The sequence below is a fragment of the Monodelphis domestica genome, chromosome 5 (genome assembly GCF_027887165.1).
Source record: "Monodelphis domestica isolate mMonDom1 chromosome 5, mMonDom1.pri, whole genome shotgun sequence".
NCBI classification, from domain to species: Eukaryota; Metazoa; Chordata; class Mammalia; order Didelphimorphia; family Didelphidae; genus Monodelphis; species Monodelphis domestica.
In genome coordinates this window covers 13,709,900-13,737,818 of record NC_077231.1, presented here as the reverse complement: position 1 = coordinate 13,737,818, position 27,919 = coordinate 13,709,900, and the positions used below count along the sequence as shown (strand labels likewise).

Sequence of the window (27,919 nt, the reverse complement as noted above, 5' to 3'; positions counted from 1 at the left end):
AAAGGAAGATGGCTGCCTCCCCTCCTGTGGCCTTTCCCCTTCTTCCCTGCTGCATATCAGACTGCCCAAGTCATCTTCTCCGTGAATGTCTAGCTGGTGCCTGGTCTACAGTGACTACTTCCCCTTCCACTGCCTGTGGCATGAGAGAATGGGCACAAGGTACTGGGAGCCTCTTTCTCTGTTGAGAGAAGGCTTTGTAGACCGTGACATGCTAGAAAATACTCCTGGGCACTGTTCCTGGATAAGATTGCATCTCCTCTGCTGAGTATCCAACATCCTCCCTAGGCTGACACTCATTCAACCTTTGTGGACTTCCCTCCCATGATTCAGCCCAACTGGTCATTTCTCAAAAAGGTCCTGTGCTTGCTGCCTTCTCTGCCTTTGCCCACATTTGGAATGCCTCAGCCATGTAACCTCCTGAAATTCTACCCATGCTTCAAAGCCCAGATTAGGAGATACCTCTTTCAGGAAGCCTTCTGAGTTTTCCTTGCCTCAACTGGATGGGCTCCATCTATCTTCTTCAGTCCTTTGAGATAATGGGTCAATTAACAAGCCTAGGACTGCCTAGGAATTGAGAAAAAAAAAAAGGGACAGTTCCTACCTTCCAGGAGTTCTCCTCCTAATTAGGAAGAAAATGTATAGATAAGTAGATGCAGACAAAGCCCAGACAGAGCAGATAGAAAGTGAAAAGGTCTGAAAAAGGATACTCACTTCCAGCAGAGTAGCTTCAGGGGAGTCCGGAAGGAGCCGAACTCTGGCTGGGGGCTTGGCTGGGACAAAGCACTGGAGATGGAAGATGGTGGATTTTATGCAATAATAAGTACTAAGGGTGGCCAGAGCCTCTGGACTGGGGAATGAGATAGAAGAAGGATATGTCAGACAGGGTCAAGACTGACAGGGCTTTAAACCCAAACAGGAGAGTTTATATTTGATCCTGGGAATAATAGGAAGCCACTGGAGTTTATTGAGTAAGGAAGGTGACATACAAAACTGCTGTAGGGGTGATGGAATAGGCACTGCCCCATCCCACCAAAAGCTTTGCGGTGGCAAGTTCCACCCTGGACCTCCAATGTCAGGAAGGGCCCAAGCCAGCATTCTCTGTTCCTGGACGCTGTCCCCATGTCTCACCCCCTTCCCCACCCTTTAGCTCCTTTCTAAGTATGCTTTTCCTCTGTTAGAGCAGCACTGATCCCGTCTAATTATCAGTAGCCCAAATGGGGGTTTTCTTGGCAGAGATCCTGGAGTGGTTTGTCATTTTCTTCACCAGCTCATCTGACAGATGAGGAAACGGAGACCAGCAGGGTTGCGAGTTGCCCAGGGATTCGCAGCTCCTAAGTGTCTGAGGCCAGATTTGAACGCACAAAGATGACTTCCCCATCCAGGCCTGGCACCCTGTGCTGCTTAGCTGCCCCTGTAAATGGCTGATTGAATTAGAATCTGCATAAGAGTTCTTTGTAAAACTCTCACCTACAGAAGATTAAAATACAATTGGAAATGTTTGGCCTACTAAAAAAAAGAACAATAAACAGACCCTGCAATGCAACCTGAACTGATTTTAACTGGTTTTCTCAGTCCCCGGCATCCATCGATTCTCTCAGCCTTGGTCTCCTCCTCCAATCTCTAAACTCGTCTTCTGTTCTTTTCTCTAGGAAGAAAATAGAGCATTTATTAAGCACTTCCTGTGTTCCGGGGTCTTCGATTTAAAGGACAGCCCTAGCTGTCGCTCCTATTCTAAGGTGGAGGGAATGGGGCATTCTGGGTCTGTCTGTGGACCCCCAGCTGGAAGGGCCTTCCGTGGGCAGCCAGAGTAAGCCCCTTATGGTCCAGAGTGAGAGACAGAAGCCCAGGCAGCCCAGGGACTTCGGGAATTCGAACCCAAGTTGTGTGTCTCCTTGTCTATATCCTTGTATGTAGGACTGCATAGTGTATGGGGGTGGGGCGGGGAGGGAGCTGTGGTGGCAGCGGCCGAAGGCGGGTTTTGGACGGAGGGTCCCGCCCCTGCCCCGCCCCTCTGGGCTTCCCTCCTTCTCTCCCTCCCTCCCTCCCTCGCTCCCTCCCTCCCTGCACCCGTCCAGCGCGACGCTGCTGCTGAGGCTGCTGCTTTCTGACCCCCCCCCCTCCCAGCCTACAACCCCCGGGTTCGGGTTCCCCCCCAAGGAGCCAGAACTTCAAGGACAGAGGGACAGAGGTGAGGGGGGGGGGCAAGGGAGGCTCCGGGCCCTGGGCAAAGGTGGGGAGGCTGTGGGGTCTGAGAAGCGAAGCCCCCCCTCTGCTTCCTGCCCACCTCAGCGCTTTGGGATCAACTGCGGCGGCCTTTCTGAAGGCTCCCCTAGCTTGGGGTGGAGGCGGACGGGGTCGGATAGGGTCGGGTCTGGTCCGGCTGTCCTCTCCAGCTCTTTCCTCCCCTCACCGCAGCCTCTGTCTGTTTCCGGCTCTCTGTCTCAGTCTCTGTCACATCTCTTTTTTCCTCTGTTTGTTCATCTGTGTGTACGTGTAAGTGTGTGTCTGTCTACGGGTCTCTCAATTTGTCCATGGTTGTGTGTGTGTGTGTGTGTGTGTGTGTGTGTGTGTGTGTGTACGCGCGCGCCCCTTCTCCCATCTTTGTCTCTCCCTTCCCTCCTAAAAGCTTGCAGAGGGAGCCCGGACTACCTGCCTGACACCCGGCAGCAGCCTGGGGTGGAGAGAGGGAGGAGGAGCGCCCCACCCGGGCCGGCCCAGAAATCTCTCTGGCCTCCCCTCAGGGCCTTCAAGGACTCCCCCCAGCCCCTTCCATATTTTGGCTTGCTCGGCGACAGCTACCTGTCTGTCCCTGCGTGCCCCCAGCCTGGCAAAGGGGCGCCTAACGATGGAGAGGCTAACCCCGAGAAGGACCAAATTTCTGGGGAGCGGGATGCCGCGGAGGAGGAGCTCTCCGGAAAGCACCCCTTAAGGCGGCTGGCCTTTTTGGCCCAAAGGATGTGCATGCACCTGTGTGCCCACCTCCGGGTGCTTCTGGCCTCGTGGCGGCCTGGCCTTTGTAGTCCTCTCCCCCTGAACGATCCCCGGAGGGGTGCCAATCTCTAGGTCCCAGTTGCTCAATTGTTAGGCGCTGAAAGGGAAACGAAGGGTGCTGGGAACTGGTAGAAGGTGGAAGCAGGAGAGGTCTGGGCAGGTCGGAGAGGCAGTCTCTGGAGTCCTTAGAGCTTTCCTTCTACAGCGAGCCTACTATGTGTGAGGTGGGTGGAGAGAGCCGGGACACCACCACGCCATTCCATTCCCTGTGTGCTCCTCTCTGAGTACAGGCCCTCGGAAATGAGGGAGGACCCCGGCTCAGGAAGGAGGAGTCTGGGGGCTTTTCTCCTGCATGTTGTATGGGTGCAGATTGGGGTAGGGGGCTCCTCCTCAGACCTTCCCTGACTCTGAGCTTAGTGGCTCTGAATGAAGCACTTTCTGTGGTCTCAGTTTTCATCCTCTGTAAGCCAGAGCAGTAGCGTTTCTGTCTATGGATGGGATTGCTGGAGGACAGGACTGTTGTGTAATCCAAAAAGGAGAATGTGGGTGGTGGCTTCAGAGGTTCTTGCTCTGGGACTGATGAACTGGATTAGAACTCAGCCTGGCAGGGATAGACTAAGGTCCCTTCCCGATCATCTAGTCTATGCCTGAGAAGTCTTTAAGGACCCAGCCTGCCCCTTTCTGTCCCTGAGGTCCCTGAAGCCCCTCCTGGCCTTGAGGATCTGTATCCCAGATCTGTGGGTGCCTTTGAGGGAGCCCACCCCCTGTCCTCATCTGGGACCTAAAGAGCTAAACAGCCCTTCTCTAATCCCATCCCAGGACCCTGGGCTTCACCTGACACAAATGGGGCTTCTGCATACCATTTGAGGTGGGTGTTAGACATGCTGCTAGATGTGAGAGGGAGGTCAATGGAGCTCTCCCACCCTGTTCCTACAGCTGAGGGGAACTATTCCCACAGAAAACATTTGAACCCCACAGCCCGCAGTCCCTCCCTTGGAAGACGTCCATCCGACTACATTCATTAACATGCTCCGAGTGTCCATCACAGCTCAGGAGGCATAAAGGTCACCCACACACACCCTCTCCCAGTGCCCATCAGGCCAATGAGGAGGACGAAGGCCCAAAAGGAGACTTTGCAGAGGAGAGAAGTCCTTTCCTTGAAGCTAGCCGTGAGCCAGGGAAGGCAGATTTCCTGAGAAAGGGTCAAAGTGGGACCTTGAAGGGAAAAAAGGGTCTGGGCAGGAAGAGATGATGATGGAAGGAAGCTCCTCTCTCTCAGGAAGGGCTGCTTTTTTCATTTTTTGTCTATGTCCATCCAGAGTCTGGTGGAGTTGGTGCTGAACAAAGGCTCACCAATAGACTGGAAGCTCCTGGAGGGAAAACACTACACTTTGGATCGCTAGAACCCAGCCAAGTCCCTGGCGCCCATAGGCACCAGAGTGGGCAAACACAGAGAGGCAACTGAGGGCACATGATTCATGCCCTAGCCCCCATCTCTGTCTCATTTTACAGAGAAAGAAATGGAGTCATTTCTCCCAGAGGCTGGGCAAAGTTATGGCAGAGAAGGGCCAAGGCTCAGCATTCCCCATGGCCAATGTGGGGCTCTGGTCTCTGGGTTGAAGTTGGGCTTCTGGGGCTCAGATTCAGCTAGCTCTCCTGACTTCCCTTTCTGGAGCATTGCTGTCCCTGTCCTTGCTTGCCCTCCAGGAGCTTCAATTCTTAAGGTGGGAATGTCTGAGGTCATGGAAATAGAAGCCAAAGAATGTTCATTCCCCCATTACTTTGTGCTCACTAGCCCATGTGCACTTCCATAGGGGGAAGTCCAGTGCTTTGGATGGGGGAGAGGGAGGTGAGAAGGAGGTAGTTCAAATGACCCTCATTCTGCTCCTTTGGTCACTGTGTCCAGTTCCTATAATACCTTGCACCCTGTTGGAGGGCTATGCCAGCATGGCATGTTCTAGACCATTTTAGCAGAGAGTAATTGGATGCTTTCTCTATGCCCTGGGCAGGGCTCAAAGGGAGTTGACTGCCTAGGCTTTGGATTCTGCTACATGCAGCATATCCTGGTCACTTCAGAGAGGCTGTGTGAGTGAGGGTGGCTGTGGGCCATTGTTGCTGAGATCAGGGGAGGAAAGAGGCAGGGCAGACATCCTGTTGGAGGTAGCCTTTAAAGATTCCTAGTAAAAGAGGGGGAGGATAAGTCAGAGCAGACAGTGATCAAGGCACTGAGGTGGGTGAGAAGCAAGGGAAACAGTAGTGCAGTTTGGTTGAAGCCCAGTTCCTGGAGGAGAACACTCAAAAGGAGAGTGGCAGCAGGTTTCAGATGTCAGCCTAAAGACCCTGAACCTTACTCTAGAGACTATAGGGAGCCATAAAGATTTTTGAGCAGAGATGAGACTGAAACCAATAAGTGCATAAGAAGATCTTGGCAGGATCACTGTGCTAAGCACTTGACAAGTATTATTTGACCTTCTTTACCCAAGGAGAGAGGTGCTATCATTCTCCCCAATTGAGGAAACTGAAGCAGAAAGAGGCTCAGTGACTTACCCAGGATCACACAGCTAGATTTGAATTCAAATCTTCCTGACTCCAGAGCCATTGCTCTGGATACTGTGGTGCTCCCAGCCACCATAGGAGAAATTATTGTGCCAAGTTAGGCAGGTGGTAATGAGGATGGTAACTGTGAGGATAGAAGAGATGCCTATGGGAGTCAGGAGACCTCCATCTGAGTCCTTAGTCTGTTATTTACTACTTCTGTGACTTTGGGCAATTCAGCTCTGAGCCTGTTTTCTCACCTGTAAAATAGAGCCAACATTTTTTAAATTGTTTCTTTTTTTTTTAAATATACATATCACCTTTACTTCCAACTCTAACTTATTCCTGCCTGTCTAAATCATAAGCCATTCTTGGAGAAAAGATGGATGGGAGAGAGAGACAGAGACAGAGAGACAGAGAGACAGACAGACAGACAGACAGACAGACAGACAGACACAGAGAGAGATGGAAAAGCAGTTTGGTAAAAGTAACCAAGTTGTGAATCTGACTGTGCATACAGCATTCCAACCCATAGTCCCCCACCTTTGTAAGAAAGAGAAGGGGTGATTTTCATTATATCTTCCTGGGAGATGCCCATGAGCACTCTAATTCCCTGTCAAGCCACTGTTGGGTCTTGCTCTTATTATTGGCATGTGCCCAGAGGTGGTTACTGTCTTCCAGGCTCTTCTGACTTCACTGCACCAGTTCTTCTAAGACTCCCTCTCTTTCTCTGTAGTTACCGCCTTCATCCTTTCTAAAAGCACAGGAATATTTGGTTATATTTTATTTCCTCAACTTGTCTATCATTCCCCAGGTTTAAGATACCACAAACATGAAGCTATTGAGTATTTGGTAATATGTGCAACATCATTTTCTCTCTGTGACCTCCCTAGTGGATGGACCCAGTAGCAGGACCTCTGGATTGAGGGCAATGGACATTCAAAGCACTATCTTAGGACTCCCCAAATGACTTTCCTCGGTGGTTGGAGCCTTTCCAAGCATCACCAGCCATGGATTTGTGTCTCCCTTTCCTTGACCTTTCTAACCCTGACAATTCTCATTGGTTGTCGTCTTGCCAATCTGTTGGTTTTTTCTATTTTTATTTTTCTCATTATTAATGATTTGGCACAAATATCCAGATGGTTGTTGAAAGTTTGCCATTCTTCTCTTGAGAGCTGCTTGTTTGTTCCTTCTGACCATGGACCAAGCATTCTTTCTTTCTATTTAACTTCTAAAGCACCTAATTTAGTAGCACCTACTATGCAGCAGGCACTGAGCTAAGCACCGGACAAATCCAATTTCATTGGATCCTCACAACAACCCTGGGAGCTAGGGGCTATTGTCAGGCCCATTGACATTTGGAGAAGCTGTAGGAAAGGTAGATTCTTGCCCAGGGTCAACTTGGCAAGTTTCAGTTCTACAGTCCAATCAAATGAGAAATCATTGCATAGTGTCACATGGCCAGTTTTAAGAGGCAGTAGTAAAAAGAGAAAAGACTTTAGACTTAGAAGATTTGTCCGTCTTATGTCTGGGGACCTTGGATGGGTTAGTTGTCCATTTGGGGCCTCAGCATCATCCATAAAATAGAAATAATCTTCCCTTTTGCTACTGACCTCCCAGGGCTTTTCAGTGGAAACTGGCTGCTACAGTAATGGCTGCTATTATTGTCTTCATGGCTTCCCTCCTCTGGCCTCCCTGTCTTCCTCTCTAGCTCGAGGATAATTATCCCTGCTCTGCCTCCGTGCCAGAGCCATTTAGGAGTATTGGGGTTGAATGGGTCCTGGAGGGGAGGAGAACTTGTAGCGGTTCTTGTTGCTTTTTGTCTGAAGCAAGCCCCTGCCCTTCTCCTTCAGGAGACGCTGCCACTGATGAAAGATTGATCAGAGCCTTGAGAAAGCTCAGCTTCGGGAGGGAAGCCCCAGGAGCCACTGCTCCACTGATGTCCTCCCAGGCTGGGGGTGGAGAAGGAGAGTAGAGGCTTTGCTTCCATCCCGTATCCATGTAGCTTTCTTCAGCTGAAGGGCATGGAGCTGGAGAAGGACAGTGAGGAATGGTGCAGTTCAGCTGAGTCATTGCAGAGACTCATAATCATTTGGCTTCTGAGTCAACAATTTGCTTATCTCTGAAATGGGCAGACTGATGCCATGTTACCACAAGGGCTGACTACTATTTTCTAAGCTATTTGAGCACCCACAATCATTTTTAAAGCTTTCTGAATTGTCCAAGTAATCTAACAAGCGGAGAATTCTCTTCCTAATGGAAAATGGTAGCCATAGACTCTCTCAGGCTGGAAAGGATCTTGGAACAGAGATGGTGCTAGTGAACCCATGTACCTGAGCCTGTATCCTAAAGAGGGAAAAGACCCATACACAGCTCGAGGGAGGGAGGAGAGCAAGCCTTCTTTATTTCTGAGTTTTACTTAGGAAGCACCAGGCACTGGGCCAAGCACTTGGTGCCGGAGGCTGTGGTTAGGCTCACTTATTGGGGGGGGGGAGCTGTAGCAAAGTGACATTTGTTGCCCAGGGTCACAAAGTTAGCAGGTATCTGAGGACAGGTGTTCTTTGTCCAAGAATATTGATGGCGAGTCTTTTGGCAGTGACAAAGAACTGAAAATGGTGGGAGGTCCCATCCAGTGGGGGGTCCTGTGAGTGTGATAAAATACTAGTATGCTGTGAGATTGGAGGAGGGGGATAGTTTCAGAAAAATCTAGGGAGATACATCCAAACAGATACAGAATTAAATGGGCATAATCAGAACAATTTATGAAAGAATAACAACGGTGTGAAAAAGCATGTCTTTGACAGACTCAGTAACTGCCCATAATTCCAGGGAATGTGTGAGAAAGCACTAGAGACCCAAGTGGGGCATTCAGAGGGCAGAATGAGATCCACTGTCTTCACTTTTAAAGGAGCAAATTATATGTAGTAAAGACTCACAATTTCCACATACAACCCATTTTCTATTCTGTTTTATATGTGGAGATGTTTTCCCTTGGGGGGTGGTGGTATTCATTAAGTTCAGAACAAATAAACAAAATCTGTAAAACAGCATAAAACATGGACTGTCAGGATTGGGAGGAGCCTGAGAATAAGGGATGGCAGAGGTGGATGGGGCCTTTGAACAGAAAATGTTAGGGTTGAGGGGCCTTAGAGCTCAGCTCAGGAACCCAAAGCTAAAGAGAGAGAGAGACTGTGTGATTTGGCTAATTCCACAGAGCCAATGAGAGGCACCTACCATCCAGGCCCATTCTTCAGAGCCATTCTCTCCCAGCTGTGCTCTTTGCTGCCTGGCTTGGCCTGGCTGGGGCAGGGATAGGAGGTAGTCTGGTTCCTCTCCCTCCCTCAGTAGGTTATAAGGACCCATTAGAAGGCGGCTGACTGGTCTGAGGCTCCATATTTAACTGAATGAGAGGATTTCTAGTGAGGAGGTCAGTCAGCAGATTTGAGGAAATGGAGCCATCCCCCTTGCTAGCCACCCTGAGCCCGAGGTGACCTGAAGCCTACCCTCACTTTCTACTGAGGAGGCAAGAACCACATAGTCTGCACCAGAGGCCTTGGCCTCAGTTTCCATCTTCTCCATCTCTCTTTGGTCACCTGGGGCTGATCCCTTTTCCTCTTTGGGTCCTTGTACCTTCTCCTGTAAAACAAGGGAAACTGATCTAGACACAGAGTTAGATCTAGAATGAGAATGTCAAAAGCCCTGTCTGGCTCTAGGTCTGCCATCTTCTCAACAAAGTAGAAGATGGAGAATGGAACCCCCTCTAAAATGGACCCCCGCTCCTGATACCACTGGGGTGACCTGGGCCAGTGACGGTTCACTTTCCCTGTCTATAAGAGGAGAGATTGGCACTGACCTCCAAGGTCCCTGTGCCTTCAAATCCAGGTCATGAATGGAACTCAGCACACATGGGGGCTCCAGGGTTTCCACACACTTGGGAACCTGGTCAGAAGAGCTGAGTTCAAGAACTCTCTCTGACACTACCCATGGGACTTGGGTATAAAATGAAGAGGTTGTACAAGCTGGCCTCCACGGTCCTTTCTGGTTCTATGATTCAGATTGTTTCCCCTGATGGAATGTTTGCAGGAATAGACTGTCAAAAATGGAATGGGGAGGGGCATAGGATGTCCGAGGTAGGAGAGATCATAGAACAAGGAATGTCAGAATGGGAACTTAGAACAAGGAAAGTCAGTGGTAGGAAGGGCTAGAGGAGAGGAAGGCTAGAGCCAGAGCCAGAGGGTGGAGGCAGGCTAACATATATGGGCTAACTAGGAAAAGTGGATTCAACTTGCTTTTCTTGCCTATCATACCCTAGTTAGTCCTCCTGAGGCCAGAACCACATTGGAGGAAAGAGGAAGGGTCTGTGTGAAGTGGGAGCTTTCAGTACAGATCCCACCTCTGTCAATGATGCCTGGGGGCCTTGGGTTAGGATTTGGGTTGGAAGGCATCTTCACATGCTTAAAGCTGCCCAATGGCTGCAGGGAAGGCTTGACCCTGGAGAAGATGTAGAGCCAGGTATGCCAAGCATATCACAAGGGAGGAAAGTCCAGGGACTCACATCCCATTGCCCTACCTGTCCTGTCTACCACACTCCTCTAGATGCTCTCCTCTTGTCCATGACCCCATACTGTGAACCTTAAAAATTCTCAGACCCTACTTCATAAGGTTTGGTTACGACCATTCCCCATTTTAAACAATGAAGGAACTTAGATCAGGAATGTGAGAACTCTACTCCACCCCTACTTAAACCTGCTTTAGGGGAAGAAACTCCTTGCTGAACAATGAAAAATACTTAAACCCATACTTATAGTAAGGAAAAAGTTCTTAAGCTGTGCCTATTTTTAGATCTAATACAAAAGGGTGCTAAGTACCTATATAGGTCAAGCAACTTGTGAACTTGCAAAAGGCAAAGAGGTTTTTCAGGTGTGAACTTAATCAAAAGTTCAAGCCTTCTTAGGTGTGAATTAAGAATGGTCTGTACTTTGGAAAACGTCTACTGTGATTGGTAGATGTGAGAACTTAGGGGAGGTGACATAGGAGAAAATTCCCTTTAAAAGGAGACAAAAAGCTGACTCTCAGGACAGATTCGGAGGACTCTCACTGGAGCTTCCTCTGAGGAGACTCTGTCCCTCTGGGGTCTCTCTCTGGAAAGTCAGCTAGGAAAGCTGAATTGGAGGAAGCTGAACTGGTGTCTCTCTGAACACTAGAATCCTTGCCTTGAAAAATCTTGTGGTGAGTGTATAAAGGACTGACTGACCTTTCTCTTAGGGCTCAGGCTGGCCTGGGCCGGCCTGTCTTTTTCTCATTATTTCCTTTTTAATTCTCTCTCTTTTTCTTTAATTCCTCATTTGTATGAATTAAAATCTCTATAAAACCCAGCTGATTGGGTATATTTAATAATTGGTGACCTGGCGACCACCTTATATATTTGATTAAAAAACAAGACACTGTCTTGAAACCATATTTTCTGCGGCCACAATTTACTCATCCACTCTTTTATATGCCATCAGTTTATGTCTTCCACTATTTTAATTATTATAATAATTACACAGCACACCCCTCTAGGTATGGGTTAGCCAAGGCAGTGGACAGAAGCCCAATCATTTTGCAGATTCCCCTCCTTTTTCAGCATCTCAGCCTCTCTAGGCCTGCCTGGAAGCCTGGAAGGGACAGTGTGCCTCTTTCCACATCTAGAGCCTTCTTTGGTCTTTTTAACCTTGCCTCACCTTGAGATTTAGGACCTCTGCTTCACCCTGGACTTCGGTCTTCACAGGCCTCTTCCCTAAGTGATTCCCTGGCTATCTCGTCTTAGAACGCCAAGTCCTGTCATTTCAGAGCCAGTTACTGTAATCCAATAAACCTTGACTAAGTACCAACTGCATACAGTAGGAAGAATTGACTCCAATTACTTCTAGCACAAACAAGTTCATTTTTCTCTCCCTTTTTTCTTCCAAACCAGTTAGAAGAGATTGAGAATCTAAGGCCTGCACTGCGATTGAGGGCAGCCATCCCTCTCCTCAAGGAGCTTCTCCTCTAATTACATGGCTTCTCCTAGATGCCAGTGGAGTTCCTAACAATTGACTCACATTTCAATTTGGCATATTCCAGAATGACAAACTCTGACCTCATGCAACCCCCAGAGATAGACAGAGGTTCATAGGAACCCCATTTCACAGAGGAAATGAAGTTCTAAGAAACTGGATCTTGGCCAAGGAGAAGGTCCTCTAAGGTGACCCATGTTTGGGACATTGCTCACTAGGCTGGACATGGAGGCTTCAACAATGTCACTTTGGATTAGATGTCCAGGAGGACTTCAGGTGGAAATGGAATTCCTTCTGGTTGTATTAAAAACTGAACCAGGAAAGCAACAAATAATCCTGGATTCAGGCAACTGGACAAACCACTTGCCTTGTGACTTTGGTTAAATACTGTCTGCTCTCAAGTCCTCAGCTTCCTCCTATGACAAATAAGGGATCTGGAGGAGATGGTCGATATTCAGGTCTCACCAAGGGATGACATTCTAGGGAAGGTATGCCATGGCATCTTTCTAATGTTCTACATCCCAGTTCTGACCTTCTCTGTTTAAGGCCCCTCTTGGTTTTCCATTCCACGATCCTTTGTGGTTTCTGAAGCTCCTTCTTGCTTCAGATGGGTGATTCTATGAACTTCCCCAAAATAGAAAAGACTCCCTCCCTGCCTCCATTTTAGGATTTTGGTCCTCAATAGGAGATATTCCATAAATAGGTCTTTACATAGTGGATACTTCCTTCTTTCCCCCTCTGTGCTCCCCATCCCACTCTCTCTGAGGGCAGCCCAAGTGAACAATTGTCAGAAGGGTCCTTCTTTATCTCCCAAAGATTATAACTGCTGAAGGGACATGGAGTTCTCAAGAGGTTATGGGAAACCCATTGTGGGCTTTGCGTTTCCTCTTTCCAGAAGCCAGAGGGTAGCTGAATTTAAGCATGTGCCCTATATCCCTCCGCATCAAAACACACACTAAGCTTCCCTGTTCCCTCCTTTACTGCCTAGCAACTTGGATCTGGCCTCAAGCTCACTTGGGCTTCCTAATTCCCTTTCTTCCTGTTACAAAAGACTGGAAAAACATAGATTTCTCCATGCTGCCCTCTTGCCACAGTGTGGGTGGGTGAAGAAAAGAAGCTGATGAAAAAGAGCTAAGGAAGGGGGAGGGAGACCATCCTGTGGCTTCAACCCTGACCCTTTCATTCCAACATTGATCCAATAGCCAGCCACCAGGCATCTGAGGATTTTCTCTGTGCCAGGCTCTGGACTCCCAATTATTATTGGGCAATAAAAATGGCAAGAGTGAGGATGTCAGAATTGTAAGGAGAGCTGGTGAAGTAAACAGGGCTTAAAGAACCTCTCAAGAGAGACCTCTGCCATGTGAAGATGAGCCCCTAGGAATAGACAGGTCCATCACAGTGCCAGAGAGCAGGAAATAAAATGTTCGTCTCACTCCAACATTCTTAGGGGACCTCAAAGGCCATCCAGTTTGACCTTCTCTCCCTTCTTGCCTCCTTCTTTCTCTCCTTTCTTTCTTTCCTTCCTTCCTCTTTCCTCCTTCCCTTTCTTTCTTTTTTTGTTATAAGGGAAGAATATCTGAGAAGAGAGGAGAACCTTTCCCCTCAAATTTCTGAGATATTAAAGTCAAAGTCATCCATCAATAAAATCCACTTTCTTAAGAAGGTCTGTTTCATGACTTCTTGTTTTTAAGCCCTATCTTTTCCTTCTTCTCCAAGGCTGCCTGCCATGAGCTTCAGCAGGTATGACTGTACCCTCTCTCCCCTGGTGCCATCTCTCAGGTTCCCCTGGACCCGAGTCCTCCAGTCTGTGAGCAGGTGAGACCAGCAGTGAATGGGAGGCTTCGTCTCTTTTAAGGTCCCTTGGTCTTTGGGGTGAGCCAGTGAGGGGGATGAGAGGCTCACTCAGCTCTCCAGCCAGGTTCTCACAAAGAAAATGGGATCCTTCTCTAAAAGGATACTGTCATGTCATGGGGTCCAAGACACCAGGATTCTAGTCCCAAGTTCTACCCTTACTGATTGTGTGACCTGGAACAAATCCCCTTCCTTCTGGGGAGCCCATGTTCAAACTCAACTCAGCTCTAGAGCTGCTTTAATGCTTACAAAATACTTTATGCACTGCACCCTTGAGACCTAAGGAGTAAAGCACTTATTAACTTCATTTTATAGATAAGGAAACAGACTCCCAGAGGGGGAGTGACTGACAGATATTAGGAGCATAGATAACACCCAGGAAATCAAATCTAAGCCTCCAGTTCAATCAGTCAACTGATCATTCACCTGGGCTCTCCAAAGGAGGATGTCTCACCGTCACTCCAAATTGTTTTAACAAGGAGCAAAACTTCATGTGGCTTCATAGAAATTCACATATTCTGCTCCAGGGATCAAAAGCATTCTTTGGATGGTAACAGGCTGTGTTGCCATGGACAATTATTTTCCTTCTCCTCATCTGTAAATTATACATGCATATAGGGAATTTCCAATGTATAAAATGGGAATAGGAATTCTAGCACCTCCTTCCCCGGTTGTCGTGAGGATCAAATGAGCTAATATCTCGAAAATGCTCTGTCCCTCTTAAGGCACTCTAGAAATAGGAGCTAATAGTGTTTGTAATAATTAACCCTATTGTTGTCAGCATCCACATTTTCATACAAGGAAGGGTGGAGGGCTTCAGGTTTATTGAAGAAACTTGTCTTGACCCCTCCCCCCCATTTAGTTCATAACTCCATACCTCTGTGTGACAAGGGTGATGGTAGGTCCAAAGTAGATTAACAAAGATGCTTGCCTTTTCTGTGGTGCTTTCAGTTTTACAGGAACCTCACAATCATCATCTTGCTTGAAATATTACAAGTCAATCAGTAAGTATTTCATAAGTGACAGATTCCTCACAACTACCCTGGGAAGAAGGTGCTAGAATTCCTAGTCCCATTTTAGAGATGAGGAAACCTGGGTGCACAAAGTGGCATCCAAAGCATTTCCCTTAACCTTATCAGGCCTCAGAGCTTCAGTCTATCTCTATCAGAATTTTGTGACCAGTGTGACTTGTAGCCTCTGCACATTACTTTCCTCTTCTGTAAAAGGAGGACTTTGGGCAAAAGGTCCAGACTTGAAATTTTATCAGAATTTGTTACAGCCATTTCCATGGTATAGGTAGTGGTGGTTGTGATCCTCCATGAATCCCTCTTGCGCTGCTGCATGGATGCCCATTTCCTCCTAGGCTAGACTGGCAGACACCCCCAGCTCAGAATGGTTTCACATACAAGCCAGTGAGAGGTGATGAGTCTCTCATCTTGGTACCAGCTAGGCTCAGGGCACCAGCCTCATCATGGCCATGAGGGTGCTGTCATTATAACTAATCCTATAGAAGGGTTATAATCTGCCTTCACAGAGGGAGGAGTCATGGTTGAAACCATGGCTCATGGGAAGATGGGATTAAAGCTCCCCTGCCCATCTTTAGATTTAATACCCAGAATGTATATACCCCCCTTACACTTGCGTGGGGGAGGTCTGTGACCCAGGTGTGCTATAGTGGGTGACAAATCAGAATTGACTGCCCCCTGGGCAGTCCTAAGCAAAGCTTTAGCTGTAATTGGTCCCCGTAAAATGGAAGGAAGTCACAGGAAGTGACAAAAGGAAGGGTCTTTAAAAAATGCCAAGAACTTCCTGTTCCTGTGAAGATGTCTTTTGCCTAATTAGCCCAGCCTGGGTTGAGCCTGGGGCTGGAGCAAAATACTTAGTGTGTTGGATTAGATATATTACCCTATCCTCTCTCGGATGTCCTTACTTTCACTCTTTCTATCTTTTATAAATAAATTACTAGAAATAATTTGGAATTCATTTGGAATTTTGTTAAATTCCTGGTGACCATAGCCTAATAAATTTAGTCCAAACATTTATAATTTTACCCCTTATACTCACTCAGTAATAGATTGAAACATTCCTACTAACAGATGACCAGTATATCCACTTAATGATTTCTTCAGGCTAAGGATATTAGTTTAGGTGTGGGTGTGTGGAGACAGGACGGGGAGGGAATGATTGGAACCAGAGGAAGAGAGGTGGTAATAGGGGAGAGGTCTGAGTTAGACTGAGGGAGGTTGGATTCCAGGCTGAGACATAGCTCTATTAGGCTTTAACTCTAGGGAGTTCCTGAAGGCCTTTTAGCTGGGGAGAGGCATGGTTAGAAATGAATTGGGAAGCAAATCAAGGAAGGTGTGTGTGTGTGTGATTGGAGAATTCGGAATCGATTCAAACTGAGTGAGAAGATGTGAATAACATGGAGAAACAAATGAGAGGTAGATGATGTGACAAGGAAATCACTTTAAAAGACTGATATATTAATTTAAGGTCACCAAGGAATTCAGCTATGTAATTCCTAAATGAAAACTCAAGTCAGCAGTCAACCTTTTATGGAGTTTTTAATTACAAACAGGAGGAAGAAAGGTACGAGAGAGAGAGAGAGAGAGAGAGAGACAGAGAGAGAGAGAGAGAGAGAGAGAGAGAAAGGGGAAAGAAGGGAATAGGGCTTAAATACCCCCTCTGTTTAGGCTGGGCCAAAAGGCCCAAGCCCTTAGATAGCTGAGGCAAAGAAATGAGATCAGTCCCTATCACTCATGTGACCAAAATGGAGAAACAGTCTCAGGGGCCTCCAGCCTCCTTCAGAGCAAGCCCTCCTCTCAGACCTCTCCAGGAGCTCTCCCTCCAGGACCTCTCTACTCTCAGACTCCTTCAGAGCAAAACTTCTCAGAGCAAAACCTCTCCAACTCCCCAGTCCTCAGACCCCTCTATCTTTAAGGAAACCATCTTAGTTCCCTCCCCTCAGTTCTCACATCTACCAATCACTGTCCATGTCTTCCCTGTGCCAATGGTGGCTCTAGCTTAACCCAGGACCGCCCAGAGGTCTGCCCCTTTGCACATGTCTGTTGAAAGTCATATTCTCAAATAATTAAATCTTGATCCTTGCTGCAGCCCTTCCTAAATCCTTTTACTCTGAGTAGGGTGGAGATTGTAGTTTCAAGACCTGGTTCTGTCATTCCAAGTATCTCTATTGTATCAATTCTAAAATCAATCATGACTCAAAGAACTTCCTGTTCTATGCTTAAGCATAGGTCAAAGCCCTTTCCATTGTTTAGCAAAAGGTTTCTGTCCTAAAGTAGTCTTAGGTAGGGAGGAGAAGGATCCTCCCATGCCAAGGGGGTTCACATTCCAATAGAGTTCTTACTATCAGTAGGAAATTTTTTCCAAGTATGAAATTTTCCAATGGTGAAATTTCCAACATTCATAAGTCTAAGAAATTTTAAGGTTTACAGTGATGGAGGCAAAGCTCAAGATTTGAAATCAAAGGACCTGAGTTCAAATCTATACCCTACCACAACCAGTGTGACCTTGGACTTGTAGCCTCTGCACTTTACTTTCCTCTTCTGTAAAATGAGGACTTTGGGCAAATGGTCCAGACTTGAAAGCTCTAAGTCTCATGTGGTTTGAGATTAAATTGACAGGACTTGACAGCTGATTGGCTGGAGGGGATGAGGGTGAGGGAGGAGCCAGAGATGATGCTGAGGTTTATCACCCCCATCACTCCCATCACCATCTGCTGGTTCAAGTTGGCAAAATATTCAAACTCATCTCTGATCTCATTTGATTTCCACAACAACCCTGGGAAGTGGGTGGTACAAATATTCTAATGTTCCCTTTACAGATGAGGAGACTCCTGCCTTACTGGCTAGGTTTCATACCCTGGGTTCCACATAAGGATCAAATTCTCTTAAGTTCCTCCTGAATTCAAATCCCCTGTCCCATATCTTGCAGAGTGGGCATCAGTCATGTGCTTTGATATTTATCCACTGCTCTAGGCCCAGGAAAGTTTTCACCTTCTTTCCTCCCATCCCTTCTTTGCCTTTCATTCCCCACGTTCTGCCTGTTGGCTATTTCATCTGAATTTCAGGCCACCAGGAGCCCCAGCCTGACTTCACATCTTTTGTCACTTTAAAGGGACTGTGAAGGTAACACCTTTGACTGATAGGAGACAGCAAGGCCAGTCTGAGTTCCCCCTTGAATCCCTAGCCAGAGAACACCAATAGCATCCTTTGTGGTGAGCTCTTCTTCCCTGAAGTGGGGAAGTCCCCAGGGAAAAAGATGAGCAGTGTGGGGAGCTTTAGAGGGCAGATTGTGAGTGTCTCTAAACCACAGATGGGGAGCAGCCATCTGTAATTGGCTCAGTTAGGGCTGCTCACTCTAAAATCACACTAATTTTAAAACCTTTTTTCAACTTTTTTTTTTGGTCATCTGCCTTGGAGCTGAGCTGAGCTGAGCTGAAGGAGATTAAAATAAAAGGCCCAATACAAACTCAACCTTCTGTTCTTCAGAACCTGCACTAATTCAGTGACTCTAGGGGACAGCAGTGATTCCCCTGAAGAAGCCTGGTCTCTCAGGTGGTTTCAGAGCTTCCCTAAGCCTAGAAGTATTCATGTTCTTAGAGAAAGTCCTCGTAGACCTTCAGGTCATACTGTCATTGAAGGGAAGTCACAGACTTCTGATCTGGAAGAGTTGAATCTTTGAATTTTAGCCCTAGAAGATAGTAGACTGGTAGGATTTTCCAATCTTAGACTTATGCAATATCAGAATCTTCCCCATCTTAGTGCAGAAAATGTTTGAATCTTAGACACACTCATAGGAAATTAATCTCAAGCTTAGAGAATCTTTAGCCTTATATGTGGGTAGAATTCTTGAGTGCAAAAAAGATCTTAGAAGGACGTCTTTTCCCTCCACTTGTCCATCCCTCCACATGCACATCTAGCCAATGCCAGAAGCCCCATACCACATCCCACCTGCTCAAACACCTTCAGTGATGAGAAATGTATCGTGGTGGGTCATGGTGGGAGGCCCCTAGACTGATTTCAATTTCCTGATCCACGAAGGAGGGCCTGAATTTGGTCCTCTGTAGGAGGTGCCAATGAGATATGTGGAATGCTTCTCAAACTCTAACTCATTCTGCCAGGATCAGCTTCACTTCTTAGGGGAGGTGAACGTGCCCCTAGGCAGGATTGAAGAGTGTATCCATCCATCACCAAGCTCCTCATTGTGCTAGCTACTAGAGATCCAAGTACAAAAATGGAAACAGTTCCTGCTGCCATAAATAGTCCCTGTTCTAAGGGGCCTACGCAGTCCTCATCTTTTCTGTTTTAAGCTCCCTCCCAGCTCTGACTTTCCCTATTCTAAGACCCCTCCCAGCCCGGACATCCCCTGTTCTAAGTTCTTTCCCCACTCTGGCATTCCCTGTTCTAAGTCCCTTCATCTTCTTGCCCCAAAATCTGAAGGAGTCCTCTCCCTCATTCATTAAGGGACTTTTCAGAGTTCTGATGGAGGCCCCTTCTAGACTCCCCTGCTCTCCCAGGATAGAGTCTCTTCAAACATCCTAAGACTTTTCCGAGCTGATTTAACCCACCTGGCCTCCCCACCAGACTAGTTTCTTTTCAGTGAGGTGTCAAAGGTTCAGCTCTATTGGCTTCACTGAACTGCTTGCCAGCTCTGGGAGGAGGAAGGGAAAGATGTATAACTTCAGAAAACTTATGTGGAAATCTGTTATTCCATGTAATTGGTAAATGAATAAATGATCAAAGAAAAAGATCTTTTAAATCTGGGGCTAGCTTCCCCTTGGGCCTTTGGAGATGTCCAGGCTGGGGGTCTTCTGAGCCATGGCTTATCTATCCATCACCATCTGTGCCTGGTGGTGGGAAAGCGAGACCAGGGGATACTTCTTATGGTTTGGGGGTCTAAGAACCTGAGTTCAGATTCTGGTGTTAAGGGAGTGTTCAAAGCATCTTCCCATCACACCCTCCTGTAATGATTAAAATTCAGGGGAAGCTAAGCCAGGTAGAAATTAGTTTCTCTTTGCAAGGAGTATTATATTTTTATGAGGTTTATTAAAGGTTAAGGATTAAAGAAAATGCAGAATAAGAAAATACATGCCTAGGCCAGAGAGGTCTAGACAAGATAACCTCACGTCATGAGAGACACATCTGCTCCAAAACGGAAGTCCAAAAGAGGCCAAGCCTATTCGCAACCAGGTTTAAATACCCCATCTCGCACTCAGCCCAGGTGAGAATTCAGTGAGATTAGAGGGCATTCTGGGGAAGTGGAGCAAGGATTTCTGGGGATTGAAGTCCTGGATTCGAGTCTATTTTTATACACCCCTGCTCTGTCCAGTAATCCACAAGGATTACTGATTGCTCTGGATGGAAGGTGGCACGTGACCAGGGCAAGGTCCCAACGCCAGGCACCTGGTCAGTCTCTTGGCATCTAAGAAGGCCACGGGCTGAATCAAGCAGTGAGCTTCTTGGGAAAGTCCTGGGATGTTTAATGAAACACCAACCTGGGTGCAAGCCCCAGAGCAGCCTGGGAGACTAGATGAGCCCAGGAGAGGCATCAGCCAGAATCCTGAAAGGCCTCTCTCGATGAATGATGGAGGAAGAAGAGTCCTTCTCTTGGGTGGGCTCCCCTGGCTATGGGCCCCAGGGGCCTGGGAGTTGTCCCTCCAACAGTTCAACAATGTCCAGCCGGGAGGGAAATGGCCCGAGACCAGGAATCAAGAGCCCTGAATCCTAAAAATGGGCCTCGCTGCTGGTGACCAGCTGCTGGTGACCAGCTGCATGCCTTCTCTGGGGCTCTCTGCTCCTTTCATTCATCATCCCCAGTTCCCAGCTCATCCCCCTCATCCCGAGGCTCCCTCTGGGAATCGGCCTTGCTTCCTTCTCTGACTCTCACCAGCATTTGAGAATTTGGGGAGTAGGCCAGGCTTCCCAGATGGGATTAGGGGACTTTCATGCTTTCTTTGGAGCTGTTGGCAGAGGAGGCACATCCCATGCAGACTGTAGTGAGTGATCCTGGCCTTGGCAGGCACAGAGCAGATGGCTTTGTGGGTTCATGGAGCATTCCTTTCTCCAGCACAGAATTGCCCCCAAAAGTGGTTCTGGGCTTCCTTTCTAGTTCCAGTATTCTCCATGCAAAAGCCCTTCCGGGTCTGGCATTCCTGTCCGGAGGCCCCTCCCAGTTCTAAAATGCCAAGACCAGAATAATAAGAGCTTTGTTTGAGGCGGCTGGGGGAGTGCTCCTGCGCCCCTGCTGGCCGGAACCCTTACTAGCCGCATTACCCTAGGTAAGTCACTGCCTGCCTCAGTTTCCTCATCTGTCCAATGGGGAATCATAACAACAGCTGCCTCTCAGGGCTATAAGAATCCAAGGAGATCATAACGGACATGGGAGCTTTAATATACATGTTGTGGCCATTATCATGGAAAGCTGGTAAACTGAGGTGGAGGCCAGGGAGTCTATCCTTAGGGAATGGAGTACAAAGTAGCTCCCCAGCTAGGACCCCTCCCACCCAGATGTCAGCTCCATCCTTTCCTCCTCCTGGGCCAGTTTCCTTTCCTGGAAAAGAAGGGGGATCGGACTCCAAGATCTCCAAGCGTTCTCAGCTGCAAACCTCTGCCCTCTGCCTACCCTGTGGATTGCTGGGCTCCCTGCCCTGCAGTGTGAGAGCAGCCTGGCTGCCTACGAATGGGTTCTGCCAATTCCCTGGACGCTGAGGGGAATGAGGGGTGGTGCTATGCCCAGGTGGCATCTTCTTTGGAATAGGGTCCTTCCAGTGTGGAAATGCCTTCCATCTGCGCAACTCAGTCCCTTCTCTGTAACTTCAGTGCCACGGAGGGGCCTGGGGCACCGAGGAGAGCAGCATGCTGGCCGGTATCCCGGCACCAGGATGACAGAGGCAACCTGTGAAGGAAGAGAGATCCTCCTGGCTCTGAGGTCAGCTCTCCATCCATCAGGTGGAGACCCGAGTTCTAATCCTGGTGGGCGGTGCCCTGGTCCCAGTGAAAGAGTGGGTTTAGGGTCCGCTGCGTCAGGGAACCGTTCAGAGTCTGCCACCAGCTTGGGGCGTTTGCCGTCAGGGTTGTGTATCCAAAGGGGTGGCGTTCTTGCCGGAGAGACTGAGCAGGTGTTGGCGTCGGGGAGATCCTCGGGCGTGGGGGCGTCGGTTCTCCGAAGTAGCCGGGGCGCCTGGGGCCATTGGCCGAACGTGCGGGTGTGCGTACATGTGAGCACAAACGGGTCTCGAGCTTTATGGGCTTGGGTGTCCGCGGGTGTTTCTGTGGACTTGGGGCATAGTCCGGGTGGGCCGGACGGTTTCTCTCCATCCGTTTCCAATGGGCTTTGTGCGAGGTCCACGTGCACGCGTTACGTGCTAGTGTTTGTACACATTTTCCCTGGAGGCGGTACGCGTGTGCTCACGAGCGTGTGTGAGTGTGTGCACGCACGCCCAAGTGTGTGGAGGGGCAGTAGGTTTCCGGGAGCGGCCGGCGGAGGGAGGAGCAACCGGCCGGGTGACAGCTGCTGGGAGGGGGAGGGGCGAGGTGGGGGGCTGGATGGTGGGGCTCGCAGGCCCGCCCCGCCTCGCCCCGCCTTGCCCCGCCCTGGGGGCCTCTGCCTCCCGGGCCCAGCCGGAAAGCCACGCTGCCTTGGTTCTATGTGCTTGTGTGTGTGAGTGTGCGCGAGAGGCCAGAGAATGATTAACCCCAGTTCGTGACGTGCCGTGCCGTGCAAGGAGCGGCCCGATCCAAAGTTGGCTTTCGCCGCGGGAGAGGCCGGCCGGGACCAGACTGGCTGGCGTGCTCTCGGCTCTCTCTCTTCACGCCGTCTCTCCCTTTGTCTCTGGCTCGGGCTCTCTCCGGGACTGTCTCCCCCTTTCTCTGACCGTCTCTGCCGCTTTCCACGTCCGCCGAGCGGCGGCCCAGGCCTCCAAGCGCGGTGGCCCGGCTGGGCGAATGGGGGTGAGGACGCCCCGGCCGATCCCTGACCATGAGGACTCTTCGCAGGTTGAAGTTCATGAGTTCGCCCAGTCTCAGTGATCTGGGCAAGAGAGAGCAGGCAGCCTTGGAGGAGCGAGGGGCCCAGCAGCGGCAAGCCTGCTCCAACGCCACCTGGAACAGGTAAGGGCTTGTCGGCCTCCCCGGGGCCTGCCCGTCCCGGGAGTGCCTGGGCTGCGGTCCGTCCCTCCTCTCTTCTTTCATTGGATTGTACATTGGGGGCTGAAGGGCTCTCAGGGCGCATCCAGTCCATTTTACAGAGGAAGAAACTGAGGCCCAGAAAGGCTGAGGGTCACGAATAGGGGCACCCAACTAAATCAATGAAGGGGGGTGGTCGGTCCTAGGCAGAGAACAGAGAGGGGGTCTCCGTGGCCACTTTATCTAGTGAGGGGACTCCTTCAGTGCTAGATGATGGCTGGATGGATGAATGGATGGGACTAGAGGGTCTCTTAGGAAAGGCCTTTCTGCTTCTAAAACCTTTTTAAGACTGGGCATTTCCTGCCCGCCTCCCTCCCTCCTCCTCAAAAGAATGGTGTTTTTGTAAAAAGTGGGGCAGAGTTTTTGTCCAGACCTTTATCTAATTTCCCACCACCCCACCAGACCCTCTTAGTGACCCAGGAGCACCCTTTCTAGACCCTCCTTCACCTCCACACTCACCTGGTTTGGTCTTGACCCAGCCATGCCAATGCTGGGCAGCAGATCCAGGGCTGGGGCTAAAGTCCGTCAAATTGACTAGGGGTGAGGTCCTGGGCACACTCAGGGTCCAGAAACCTTAGTTTCTTCCTCTGTAAAATGGGAAGGTTCCCTAAGGCATCTCCTGTGAGGCTGTTTCCAAGGATCCGCTTCAGAGAATCGGAGCACCAGTGTCTGTAGGTAGGCCCTAACCCATCAACTGCCCCAAGAACTTTCCCTTTTTGTTTTTTCCTCTTTTCTACTCTGATCTGGGGAGAGGGGAAAGAAAGAATTGGAAAGTGAGGGGGACAAAAAGGCTTTTCTTGTGGGCATTTCCCTGGGAGCGCCTGGCGCAAGCAGCAGGGTCCCCACTTCCCAGAAAAGGGAGATCATTTGTCTTGTGATTGCTTCCCAGGCCCCTCCACCAGTGAAACAAGTAGCTCCTGCCTTGGAGTTTGGACTGATGGGATGAGAGAGGTGGCCACAGTTAGAGGTCCTCTTTGAGCCAAAGCATTTGGAGGCTTCCTGTGGAGGAAGCCAGGCCCTCTCTCTTGGAAATACTTTCTAGAGGAAACCCTAACTAAGGAGGTGCCTTGGGCTGGACGTGGGCTACGTGAGTGAGGGGCACCCTGGGAAATCAGGAGAGGACCGAGCCACACGGCCAAGAGCTTGAGATGCGCCACACACTTGGCATTGTGGCCTCTTCCCCAGAGCTGCACGGCTGTGCGTCCCTCTTTCAGGTAGAATGAAAGGAGCCATTCATTTCTTTTTGCGGCTGTGACCTCGGTTCCAGGGCTGGCTGTCGTGGGCTGAATTGAGGCCTGGGAGGCAGGAGGGAGCCACAGCTTGCCGACTCTGATTCCTTCTTTCTTGAGGCATCCGAGATGGAAAGCTGGAAGGGAACTCCCGGAGGCCAGGCAGCACATAGTAGGCACTTAGTAAATATATATGGGATTCCTCATTTTATCACGGAGGAAACTGAGTCTCCAGGAAGTGCCTGGAGATGAGTGTGGGGCTGGAAGGGCTGAGGTCACACAAGGAGTGAGGCTGGGGGCCAGGATTCAAAGGAGCTTCTCAGATCCCCAAGTCCTATAGTTTTGCCAAGCCCCCAGGCTGAACCCCAGCTGTGGCAGCCCAGACTTCCAGACCCAGAGCAGCATCCTGGAGCCTGCTGTCCCCTCCAGGTCAGGCCTGGGCTAGTCTGCAGTAGAGGGGGTTGGAGGGTGGGAGGGGACAAGAGGTCAAATTTCTGCTTCTCTTCCACAGTGCTCTTCCACTGGGGAAATCCGTGGATCTCTCTACTCCCTGCAGTCCTGGGAAACAGGGCTATCAGCCATTTTTACTCACAGGGAAACAGCCTGAGAGGGAGAAGTGACTTGTCCGGGGTCCTGAAAGCAGGCTCTGGATTTGAAACCTTGTTTTCCCCACTGCCTGGGGTGGCATGCCTCAGAATTAGGGTTGGAATTAGTAACAAGACCCTAATCTAGGTCTTTACCTCCAACACTTCCCCTCCCTCCCTGGGACCAGCCTCATCCAGATCTCCAGAGGGCCTGGGGGTGGGCAGGGTTCAATGAGTTTTCTGGAACCTTGGAGGTTATCCCCATAGACTGTTGTGAGGAGAGACCCCCCAGGCCTTGCAGAAAGGGAATGAGAGGGTCCCCCACTCTGGGTCCCTTTCCTGGGCTCCCTGGCTCCTTGTAGGGATCACTGTAATTCTCAGTTTCTAACTGCTTTCAGAGTGATAGATTACCATTCATCTTTAAAGCTATCAAAGTGCCTTCCATGCTATGGATATTACTATCCCCCTTTTATAGGTGGAAAATCAAGGCTCAGAGAGGTGAGGATGCGGGATTTGAGCCTGACTAATCCCAGGAAGCATTTAGAATAGGCATTAGCATGGAAGGGAAGGAGCTTGCTGAGGGTCTTTGATCCTGCTCCTCTGGGGCTCCCACCTCCCCACTCCTAATCTTTGGGGTAGGACCCATCCCAATATTTGCTCAAGGTCTGGGAGGAAGAGATGCTCCAGGGAGATCGGCAGCTGCCAAGGTCCTGGTGCCCCAGACTCCAGTTATCTTAGATTCATGTCTCCTCCTCCCATCCAGTCTGTCTCCTTTCCCCACCTTGGGTACACAGGCCCCCTCCCCCTCTCTGAGTAGCCCAGGGAAGGGGGAGAGGGCAGATCTAAGGATTGACCTGGCAGAGACAGGGTATGCCAGGGAGCTTATTGGCCCAGGTTTGCTGTGGGGAGAATCAGCAATGCTAGCAGGCAGTGTTTGCCAAACGCTGGGTAGGTGCTGTCTCCCATTGCCGAATCTTCCTGGGGCCCGGCACCCCCAGGCCCTGGTTTTATAGCCAGAGGAAAGGAACAATTGACTTCCGGTCACCAATGGCTGGGAAACAGCTGGCCTCCAATGCCCTGCTAGGGCTCTCTACTTTGTCTCGGAATCTGCCTGGTTCATGAGTCCCGGAGAGTGGGGTCTGGACACAGCCTGGATTTAAGGAGCCTGGCTCCCCCATTGCCACACTTGTGGAACCTTGAGAATCTTAGGACTGTGCCGGAAGGGGCCTGTCCTACTCCCATGCCAGGAATCCTTCCCTTTGAAAAGCTTGGGCTTGGGAATCCACAGTGCCTGCCCCCACTCCCCTGGGACTTTATAGAAGAGCCCCATTTTATGGATAAGAAAACTGAGGCCCACCATGGGGTATGAGTTGCCCCTGTTGGCCCAACTTTTACAGAGGTACATGCGGGGTGAGGGGGAGTGTTGAATTTTGTTCTGGTTACTAAGAAGCCAGTTGCCTCCCAGGTTTGCCTTTCTGGGGCCAGGCAGATAAAGCTAATCCCCCCTTCCCTGGAAGGTTCTTTGGAGAGTCAGAGACTTTCAGGCTGCCTATCCTGTCTAAGCCTGGTTGTGGACTGGTTCCTTCTGCCTCGGGGCCAAACCACTAAGTAAGTGACCCTTGTCTTGGATTCTACTGTCCAGTCACAGGAGGCTCCTCCCTCTCCCTCTGATGAGTCCTACCCTGTGGCTGATTCTCCAGGCTTTCCCAAGACAGCCTAGAAATGGGAAGAAAGGAGGAGCTGGGGAGTGGGGTCTCCCCCTGCCTTCCTGTCCATGTTTCGTGGTGGCCTTTTCTGGGAGGCCTAGAAAGGAGACAGAGAATCAGGCCATCAGCCCTGCAAGGGGCCTAGGGACAGGCAGAGATGTTTTGGAGGAGACAATGTCAGAGAGGCCGCTGCTGGGCCAGGAGACAGGGAGCTCCAAGTTCAAATTGGACCCCAGACACTTCTGTCTGCCTCAGTCTCTTCAGTTGTAAAATGGAAATAATAACTGCCCCTCTTGCCTGGTAGGGTTATTAAGTGTTTGGCACAATGCCGGATGCACATCTCCTCCTTTTCAGAGCTGGGAGGGACCTTAGAATTTGGAATGTCAGAGCAGGAGGGGCCTGGTCTACACCTACTTTGAGTGTAGACATTTCCCTACCAGTACAAGGAGGCTTCTTGGTAGGCAGGGGAGGTTCTGGGGAAGGAGGATTGTTGTGAGAACCGGATCAAGCAGAGGAGGCATGTACAGGTCCAGGGAAGAGCAGAGCAGTGTGAAAAGTAGAGGGACAAGGAAGCCAAGGGAGATAAGGTTAGATGACCAACCAGAGGCCGAAGGATAAAGACTCTCCAAGAGCCAAAGGAGAAATTTGGTCATATCCTGGGATTAAGGAGACTCTGGCCTGGGAGTCAAGAGATCTGGATTCAGATTCCATTCCTCTGACCCTAGGTCACAGTCTTCTCTATAAAATAAAGGGATTAGACTAGGAGGTCCCAGCTAGGATATTGTCTGAGTCTTCCATCCCACGACTGGCATTCTCTGGCCTAAGGTCCCTTCCAGTTCCAATATCCTGTCCTATTCTTTTCCAGAACCTGTGGAGTCCCCTTGTTAAGAATGTAGAAAGTACTGGGGTTAAGTCATAGCCTCCAATGGAGAGGAGAGAGAGCCAGGCAGGAACTGCTTGCAGGTTCCCCCTCTAGTATCTCTAGAATAGAATAGAAAGTCCCCCGAAGTGGAGAGCATTTGGCAGAAGCCCAGGGACTCTTTAGCCCCTGAACCCTGCCAAGGATAGGAATCCTAAGGTAGAGCTGGATGGCTAGAGGGCTCTAGAAGAGAAAGCTCCTCCTTCCCTGGGCCATTGAACCACCTGTGGCCATCAACTTGTCCCTCAGGTTTTTCTTGCCCAAGTACTCCACCTCCACCTCGATCACATCAGCCACAACTGCCTCAGGGCAGAGAAAGGTCCTAAGTGACAGACTAGGAGGCAGGGGAGTGGGAAGGAGAAATTGGGGGGCAAAGGGGGAAGGACAGGAAATCATGGAGGCAGCTCCCAAACTTCCCCCTGCAGAAGCTTATTTTTGATTGAGCTGAAATCTGCATCTGAAATCATCCCCCTGCCCTAAGGTTTGGCCTGTCTGGTCAGGAGGAACAGGGTGGACAGCCCTTTCCCTGACCTTCCCTTTTCCAGTTACCTGAAATGATTCTGAGAGGGGGTGGTCTGTGCTCCCCACCCCAGACTCCCTTCTCTGCACTTAATTTCATTTGTCAGTCAAGATCCTTCCTCAAATGGAGCTCTGGCCACAGGTTTCCCTAAGGGTCAACCCAGGGCAGGGGCACAAGTAAACCCCTGGGATCTGGCCCCCGTATTTGCTAGCCCAGGGTCTCGTTTTTAAATTGTTATCTTTATTTTATCACCAGTAATAAATTTACACATAGATAATATATAATGTATAAGCCAGTGGAATTGCTTGTCTGCTCTGAGACGGGGAGGGAAAGAACAGGA

The 27,919-nt window shown here is 49.6% G+C and overlaps 1 protein-coding gene across 4 annotated transcripts in view; it reads left to right on the top strand.

Annotated features, from left to right (window-relative positions):
• Positions 1-1,984: 1,984 nt before the first annotated feature.
• PRR5 (proline rich 5) overlaps positions 1,985-27,919 on the top strand; it is a 42,866-nt gene continuing 16,931 nt past the window's right edge. Inside the window, exons 1-2 of one of the 4 annotated variants that reach the window (XM_056797303.1) lie at positions 1,985-2,188; positions 22,433-22,546. In XM_056797303.1, coding sequence (XP_056653281.1) covers positions 22,443-22,546 — 104 coding nt within the window. In that variant the 5' untranslated portion in view covers positions 1,985-2,188; positions 22,433-22,442. Of the gene's footprint in view, positions 2,189-22,072; positions 22,547-27,919 lie in introns of those variants that run through there. The other 3 variants (XM_016427125.2, XM_016427124.2, NM_001204412.1) reach the window with 3 other exon arrangements.